Source organism: Phocoena phocoena, chromosome 1 (assembly GCF_963924675.1).
Source record: "Phocoena phocoena chromosome 1, mPhoPho1.1, whole genome shotgun sequence".
NCBI lineage: Eukaryota > Metazoa > Chordata > Mammalia > Artiodactyla > Phocoenidae > Phocoena > Phocoena phocoena.
In genome coordinates, this window is record NC_089219.1 from 14881333 (window position 1) to 14890490 (window position 9158).

The window sequence follows — 9158 nt, forward strand, 5'->3', positions numbered from 1 at the left end:
AGGAGAGAGACCCGATAACCTATGGGAGGAAGACTGCCGTCTCAGGGTACCTCCAATTCCTGTTCCTCAAGACCAAGTCCGAGGGCTTCCCTGGTGGCACAGTGGTTAAGAATCCGCCTGCCAATGCAGGGGATATGGATTCGAGCCCTGGTCCAGGAAGATCCCACATGCCGCAGGGCAACTAAGCCCATGCGCCACAACTACTGAGCCTGCGCTCTAGAGCCCACGAGCCACAACTACTGAGCCCGTCTGAAGCCCGCACACCTAGAGCCCGTGCTCCACAACAAGAGAAGCCACTGCAATGACAAGCCTGCACCCCGCAACGAAGAGTAGCCCCTGCTCGCCACAACTAGAGAATACCTGCGCACAGCAACGAAGACCCAACGCAGCCAAAGATAAATAAATAAAATAAATACATTTATAAAAAAATAAAAATAAATGATGTTTGTGCTTAAAAAAAAAAAAGACCAAGTCAGAGGCCTCAAATCCCAGGACAACCAGGGCTCCACACCCACTATGGCTGAAAGAGATTTCGAGACAGGAGCTGTCTGGAAGAGGAAACAGAAGAAAGCAAAGACAGTACACATCAGAAACTCTCACAGAAGAACTTCCCTGGTGGTCCAGCAGTTAAGACTTCACACTTCTAATGCTGGGGACGTGGGTTCAATCCCTGGTCGGGGAACTAAAATCCCACATGGCGCATGGTGTGGCAAAAAAAAAAAAAAAAAAAGAAAAGGAAAGATAGAAACTCTCACAGAGCCAAGAACCTCAAGTGGCCCAGCCTGCACTGCTGTGTTGGGTCCACATCCAGCCCCAGGCGCCACGCACTGACCAAGCAGCGCTCAGCAGAGAAGCAAAGGACTGATAAAAACCAAAGCCACAGGTGAGACAGAGACCAATTCAAGAGCAGGTCTTTCAGTGGCCATAGTACCTTAAAACACTTTTCACCAGGAGTGTGCAGTGGATAAAGCGCTCCTCCTCTCAGTTTCTGAGCATAAAACTGCATGCAGGAAGCCCATCCATGTGAACTCCAACATACCCCTTCAGGGTCAAAGCCTCATAATGAAGAAGCCTCAATAAGCAGCACGACATGTGAGCAAGCCAGACCTGAACTGTCTGTCTGCCTCTCAGGGCTGCAACTGACAAGGGAAGAGGGCACTTGGTGGGAGGCTGCTCGTCACTGACCCCAGCAGAAACAGTATGTGCAAAACCATCTTTCCATAACCCTAACATTTTAAACTAAAGAGGTTTCACTTGGTAACCGTAATGAGTCCTCTGCCCAAATCTCATGGAAACTTTTGAGGCAATAAGCCCAAATCCCGCTAAATAACCATGATTCTAACTCAGAAAGGTCCTGCTGAGTTCAGTGCTAGAAGAGGAAGCTTCGCGGAGCAGTTTAAGCAGTGGGTGGAGAAGTTAGGGGTCTGAGCCAGTGGAAATGACCGCTTGCAATCTGCAGTGTGCTAAGAGCTTCGCGGCCAGAAAGCACTGTGCTGGAAGCCCTTAAGATTGCCAGCCGTGGGCCGGGGACTCTGCCTCTCGGGGTCTCAGCAGAACTGGGGGCCACTACCACTTGCATCCAGGCTGCCTGGGAGGTTAAATACAACACCATCTATCAACCATCCATGTTAATAAAATAATCACTCCTGCTGCACCAACGGAAGTACCAGGCACTGTCTACACTTGCCACATGCAAACTCACTCAATCCTCACAATAAACCCCCTGGGGCAGGTGGGTGTAAACGCCACGGTTGCTACCTTAGAAGAAATAGGACTACCAGACTGAAAATGTATCGCTAGAAAGTTGCAGACGAAGGCTTCTCTCACTGGTATCCAGAGCTGTCCGAAAGCCGCGGAGCGGGAACAGGAGGAAGCCGGGAGAAGGGACGTGTTGCTGCCCCTGCACTGATGCCCAAGTCGGGCAGAATCTCAGACCTGCCCGTTGCCATTTGCCTCCTCCATTTAACTTGAAGACCCGTGTTCTCACAGGTCTGACTGCTGCGTGAGCGTCCACGGAATGAATGACCTGATGGAACAAACGTGAGCGGCAGAGGCGCCCAGCGTCCTGAGCTCGGGCTCCCGAGGCAGGCGGGCCTGCGTGATGAGGGTGACGTGAAGGCCGCGCAGGCTGAGCGGGACTCGGGGCCACCTGCCCATGCGGGAGGGCTGGGCGGCTGGGTCACTGGGCTAACCAGACTGAAATCCCCCTTCAGGCATTAGTAGCATATCAAGGCTTTGCAGGCACCACTATCTGGGATTTAAACTGCCCAAAAATAGTTGCTGGGTCAATGATAAAGCATCCTCTCCAAATGCCTGAACAGGGCAGCTCTGGGGGCAGAAGCTTCCCCCTCAGCCCAGAGGCGGTAAATCACGACGGCTGGCTCTGCCTTCCTATCTTTATCTTTCTCACCCACCCCTTCCTATCCATCCCCACCGCGGCCAGGACCCTTAGAACCTCTCGCAGGCTTTAACGCCTGTGAATGTCTCCCTCCAGGGCCCTCCCCGCTGCGCACCACGGCCAGATGACACTTCCTGAAATACCACGACTCTGCCAGCCTCCTCAAATTTCTACCTGCCCTGTCAAAAATCTAACCGGCTCCACACTGTCCCAGATCAAATGCAAACTCTCTAGCTTAGCAACTCAGGCGCTCCACAACTCCCTCCTGAGACCGAGGCTCCCCCACTGGCCGTCCACTCTGCGGATGGTCCCCAAACTCACAAGGCCGACCATCACCCCGACCTCTGCTCTTGTTCCAGGCCCCTGCACCCACCCCATCCTCTCCGCCTGGGCAAGGTCTCCCCGGGTTCACACCCAGGCCCCACCAAGGTTGCCTGCGGGCGAGCCTACAGGGATGGGCAGAGGAGTGGCCCTTCTGAAGGCTTTCCCTTCCCCCCCTCCCTCCCTGCTGCACTTCATTTTCTGGATGCACCTTGCCTCCCCTTCCGGATTAGAGGACAGGGATTACGGCTTCTCTTTGTCTCCTTACTCTGTAGTATGCAGAATAAGACAAATGATAACCCTGGCTACCACGTACTATGCGCCAAGCACTGGGTTAAGCACATTACAATTTTCACTTCTTTCTCCCAGTATCCCTATAAAATGCCATCCTCACGTTACCCATCAAGAAACCGAGGCCAAGGGAGAGTAAGATCCTCACTGCAGGTCACACACTGAGTCGCAGAGACAGGACTCCAAGCCAGATCAGCCCAACCCCAAAGCCCATGTTCTGTGGCACAGACAGAAGACAAAAGTGCTCACCACTCCCTCATTCAGCGTCCGTGAGGCGCTTACCAAGCACCAGGCGGCCCGCGCAAGGTGCTGGGTGTTTGGTGGGAACCAGACAAGGTCCCTGCTCTCGTGGAACTCACAGGCTCTGTCCCTCTTCCTCCAAGCCCGGAAGAGGGCAAGGACTCAGTTCAAAAGGGGCTCCACCGGGCACAGACGAGGCACCCAGAGCCTGAGATACAGCATCAGGCTACAGCAGCACGTGGTGTCCTTGTCTTCCGTGGTGGAGCAGAGCCTCTGGCTCTACCAGACTTTCTTCATTCAAGACACAGCCCAAAGCCAAGCAAACTCCAAATATTCCTTCAGCAGGCAGTAAGCAGTGGAGAAAACGGGTCTACTTCTGAAGTCAGAAAACCCAGTTCCTCTACTTAGTAGCTATAAAGGGACTATCCACTTACCCTTTGAACCTCATCTGTAAATGGTTATAATAATAGTCACTACACATATAATTATGTGCCAGATAGTGTTCAAAGCACTTGACAAGTATTATCTCATTTAATCCTCATAACAGCCTTATGAGGAGGTACTGTTATTAGCCCAAGGCTATCTGGCTCCTAAGTCCTAACTTCGCACGCGATGCCGGAGCTCATGGCAGCAGGCAAGGCTCCACGTCCTCACACCAGAGCGTTGATCTCTAAAAGACTTAGTTTGGAAATGGCAATACTCTCGCTGGTCTTAATGTGGGTGATCTTGTACCCTTTGGACTTCCACACCCCACTCTCACTGGTGGGATCTGCCTCCAGGAGAAATGGGACAAGAGCCTGTACTGTGAGCCCTACTTCTCACTGCTTCTGAGAAACAGAGTGAGCCTCCGGCACAGGAGTCGGGCGGATCCAGAGCCAAGTCCCAGGCCCGCCCCTCACACCAGCCACTCAAGCTTTCGAGCATCCATCATGGGGTGGGGTAGGACCTAAGTCCTACCTCAGGTTTCTGGATGACGGTAGATCCTCAATCAATGGTAGCTACCCAGGTGAGAAGGGCAGGACTTCTGTGGCACAAACCTTCCCGGCTGGGAGAGCTTCTGGTCTGCAGGGGACAGACCGCGTGTGCAGTGCCATTCACCTCCGTGGTGGTGGCCAAACAAGGGCAGGCGTGCTCCTCAAGGCCGGGGCTGAAGCCGGGCACAAGCCCCAACTTTCTCTGAAGTCTCCCGCGTTATCTCAACCAAGTGTGCTTGCAGTTGCATTAAACAAGGCTCTGCTTCCTTAAACTGTAGGTAAGAGTGACACGCCTCCCTGCCAAACAACATAAGCTGTGAAGGCGTGGACCCGTTTGCCTTGTTTACCAGGCTTCCTTGTCCTGAGCACATAGGGCAGCACAGAGAAGGCACTTCATAAATACACCCATGAGCTTCAAGCAACTCCTAACACACCACTGTCTTTGCCTAATGCCAAGAGTTTCGCAGCCTGGGAAGCAGGAGTTTCAATGTTCAAAGTACCTGCACAGCCACCATTTCCCTGTGCTGTCAGTCATCTGTCCTCTCCCCTCCCCCAAGGAATGTAAAAGAAGAACAGGACTTCTGAGTTATAAATAGGAATATCTGCTTTCAAACACGATTTAGGGCTTCCCTGGTGGCCCAGTGGTTAAGAATCCTCCTGCCAATGCAGGGGACACGGGTTCGAGCCCTGGTCCGGGAAGATCCCACATGCCGCAACTAAGCCTGTGCGCCACAACTACGGAGCCTGCGCTCTAGAGCCCGCGAGCCACAACTACTGAGCCCGCGTGCCACAACTACTGAAGTCCCCGCGCCTAGAGCCCGTGCTCCGCAACAAGAGAAGCCACCGCAATGAGAAGCTCGTGCACCCCAACAAAGAGTAGCCCCTGCTTGCTGCAACTAGAGAAAAAGCCAGTGCGCAGCATCAAAAGACGCAAAGCAGCCAAAACTAAAATAAATAAATTTATAAAAACAAACATGATTTAGCGTCTCTTTAATCTCAAGCTATGGATCGTTGGCTACTTTTTTCAAGCATTCCACCAAAGAGCAGCCAGTTGGGTTTAAATAAACAAGGCTGTATATACATGTGGGGTCTGAGTGGAGCTAGACCTACGCCAGGAGGTCTAGACCTACACCAGGAGGTCTACACCAGGAGGTCTACACCAGGAGACCAGCCAAGACACCAACTGTATTGTTCCACCTTGTAACAATATAACAGGCTTCTCCCATAATCTCTTGTCAGGCCAAACCATCTGGGAGCTGGAGGGACAACTCATGAGGGGGGCCTGGCCCATCCCTGCATGCTACAGCCCCACCACCCAGCACCAGAATCATAACTCTAAATTAGAACAATAATTCCTAAATTAGATGCTAGAGCTGGGTAAGGAAAAGTGCTTTGAAACTATAAAGCACTTACAGATAGTGGGAGATCATTACCTGCTAAGAGAATGCAAGTAAATTCCATTTGCTTATGCATTCGTAACTGATGCCAACAGAAATCATGGAATTTTCTCCAAAGTCCAGCGCACTTTAGACTCTCAAACTGCTATTTCCCTCGATGGATAACTGAGATCTAGCTGGTTTCTCTACCATCAACCCTACTGAAAATAAAACCACAGTGGTTTTAATACATTTACCTATTATGCAACCCCACACCACCACTTCTGTCCTACTCCAACTGTCTACACTGGTTTCTTAGACAGAATATTCAAGTAGGGGATAAACTGAACAATAAGCAGTCAGAAATTACCTATAAGCCTGGGGGATACTAAGAACGAGTTACTGAGAGAATGAGTATGAAATCCAAGTGGCTAAGTTCAAGACACACCCCAAGCTATTTCCTTCAGTGCCAGGTACTGTTCTAGGCCCCAGGGATACAGACATGCAAAACAAAAGACAAAAACCGCTGCCCTCAAAGAGCTCACGTTAAATAAGCCTGCATCACCAGGAACACATAAGCAGCCCGGGACAATGGAAAGGATGCAGTTTAGAGCCTATCAGATGTGCTCCCGTCAACTAAGCAACATCTTGAGGAAGTTCCTCCATGCCCTGAGCCTCAGCTTCTTCACCTGTAAAATGGTAATACACAGCATCCCTCAAAGGGTTCTGTGTGGATTAATTAAGTGGAGCACAGAGCACAGTGTCTGGCACCTAGTAGCCCCCCCACCCTGCTCCCACTCCCCACAGAAAAGTTAGCCTTTTTCCTCCACCCCTTCCACAGTCCTTACAGATTATCCAGGTAAGACCCAAATACAGGACTCCTGAGAAGCCTCATGTATCATCCTGTTCCTTCTGGGTCATTACAGGCATTTTCCCATCAGGTCTGGAGACTCAGGCACTGAGGGCCAAGGCAAGATGCTCCCCCTCTCCCCCCACCGCCAGAGATGCTGCCTTGAGCAGCCCCACCCGGCCATCCCAACCATCCTCCCCTGCTTTTGTCCTGACAGCAAACTTGTAAAACCTCACTCCAAGTCCTCACCCAAAACTGTCCTGGATAAGTCCTTCCCCACCCAGGCCTGGGACTGCTATCAGAGAAGTCCAATAACAATGGCCACGCTTTTCATCAACATACAGAAAGGCATGAAGAAAAAACTCAGCCACTCTGAATTAAGTCACCCTAGTTCAGAAGCGACATCCCTTCCTTAAACAAGGAACCTAGAGCCCCAAAACTCTTTGGGGCCCAAAGTCCACATGCAAACACCTGCCAGCACCGGGCCAGAGGAGCAGGTGGCCACCCTTAATCTCAGTCCACCCTTCAAAGATGCCTTGGCCACGTGAGGCAGAAGCCCTGTGGCTCTTCCAACCTGGGTGCTGGGCCTGCCCTGCAGAAGATTCCAAAGTGGAGGGAGGGCGGACTCACTGGTCGGGGCCTAGGTGAAACCTCGGGCCGGTCAGAGCGCCGCCAGAGCACCTGCCTTCATTACCAAAACAAACAGCACGAGTGGAGCGAGCTCTCCCTCGGAGTCTGGCTCACCTGATCCGAGGCACCTCCATAATCAGCAGTTCCAAACCTCACGAGCTGACAGCTGAGGGGGAAAGGGAGGCTGCGCCTGCTGGGGTACATTGTGTCCGGGCCGTCTGTTGGCCTCGGGGCCCGGGGGCCTCCCAACGGCAGCGGCCTCACAAGGGCGATTGTGCGTTCATCCCCGTCCCGCGGCTCCCCCATCCTCATCCCTCGGCTCCCGCGCACGCCCCGGCGCCGCGGGTCCCAGCAGGACGCTCTGCCAGCACCGCACCCCGCGGCACCCAGGCGGCGGCCGCGGGAAGCGCCCGCAGAGCGCCGCGCTGCCTTCCTGGCATACGGATGCCCGCCCTGCCCTCGCTCGCTCCCAGACGGCCTCCCAGAAGGGGCACCGCTCCAACTTGAGAAGGCACAGCCTCGGGACCCCCATCCCCACCCGGGCTGGAGAGCTACTCTCACTTCCCAGGGGCGGCAAAGAGGGTTCGCCCTAGGTAGAGGAGAGGGGACCACCTGGGTCAGGGGCAGGGCAGGGAGCCGGGCCCTGGAGGAAGGGTAAAGCCCCGGACAGAGTGAGGCTGACGCAGGCTACGTCGAGAGTGGTGAGAAGTCCTGGGAAACGGACCAGGGAGTGGGGGGAAGGGAGTGACGTCCAGGCGGGGGCCAGGGGCGGAGGAGGGGGGGTGTCCAGACTTAAGACCATGGAGAGAAAAAAAGATTCAGGCTGAAGCCATGGGGGACAGGGGAACAAATGCAGGTTGAAGCCATGGATAAGGGGCTAACGGAGGTCCAGACTGAGGCCATGGAGAAGGGGGTAGGTGGGGGACAGAGGCCTAGCCTGGACCCTGGGAGGAAGAAACGACGGCCTAGCCTGGGCCGTAGGGGCTGGGGACCTAGCCCGGGCCATGGGGAGGAGAAAGGGGGACTACGCCTGGGTCCCCGGACGGGGGGTGCCTGGCCTGGACCACCGGTCCAGGAGGGTCTAGCCTGGGCTACGCGGGAGACTAGTCTGGCCCCAGAGGGGGAATGTGGGAGCCCAGCTTGAGCCAAGGGCGGGGGTTGGGAACGGGAGGCAGGGTCGCTGCCCACCCAAGCCGCCCAGGCCGGCCGCCCCCTCCTGAGCGGGCAGGGATGGTGTCTACCTGGGCTCCGGGACCCCGCCCCTCCCCCACCCGGGGGAACCCACCCTTCGCGGGCCGGGGGTGGGTGGGGGAAGGCGGACGCGAGCTCCGGCGGGGCCCCCGGACCTGGGGGAAGGGGACGTCGGGCCTTTACCATTGTGGCGGCGGCGGCGGCGGTCCCGGTCCCGGCGTCTGTGGCTCTCCCCCCCGCAGCAGGGCCCGGCGCTTCCACTTCCCCGGGTGCCCAGGAGTGAACATCCGGGTCAGCACCTCCCTCCTCCCGCGCCGGGCCGCCGCCACCTTCCTTCCCCGCCCCGGCCCGGCCCGGGCCCGCCCCCCACGCAGCCGGCTCTCGGCCAATGAGCACGCAGGGCCGCAGCGATCGCCAAGTATGGAGCGCGGCACGGGGGGAGGAGCGCCGAACGGGGAAGTGAGGGGCGGGCACTGCGGGCGGAGCGGGGCGGGGCGTGGCGGCCGCAGGATGGATGGGGCGCCACAGGGCTCGGGGCGCGGGGTTGTGTTGAGTGGTGGAAGCAGGAGTCCGGGCCGGGGGAGTACCTTCTACCCGCAGCTAGACCCAACGCCCGGCCCTGTGGGTGCAGCAGCGCGGGGCGGCACAGGGACGGTGCCCGTCGGCCACCGGGCGAGGATGCGGAAGGCGCTGGGGCTGGGAGGGGTCAGTCCCTCCCCGCCCCACCCGGTGCACGCGCTCGCTCCTGCGGCGCACCCGGAACTGGTGCGGCCCGCGGGGCAGGCCCATCCCGGAGAGATAGAGTAGTGAGCGAACCTGAGATGGAATCCCAGCGCTGCCACTTGCTCCGTGTGGGATCTGGAGCAAGTCGCTGCACCTGGGCCCGA

At 56.1% G+C, this 9158-nt stretch overlaps 1 protein-coding gene across 2 annotated transcripts in view; it reads right to left on the reverse strand.

Moving 5' to 3' along the window:
- CAPZB (capping actin protein of muscle Z-line subunit beta) overlaps positions 1–8554 on the reverse strand; it is a 133961-nt gene extending 125407 nt beyond the window's left edge. The window contains exon 1 of one of the 2 annotated variants that reach the window (XM_065894041.1): positions 8455–8554. In XM_065894041.1, coding sequence (XP_065750113.1) covers positions 8455–8457 — 3 coding nt within the window. In that variant the 5' untranslated portion in view covers positions 8458–8554. Of the gene's footprint in view, positions 1–7194; positions 7346–8454 lie in introns of those variants that run through there. The other variant, XM_065894031.1, reaches the window with a different exon arrangement.
- Positions 8555–9158: the final 604 nt, after the last annotated feature.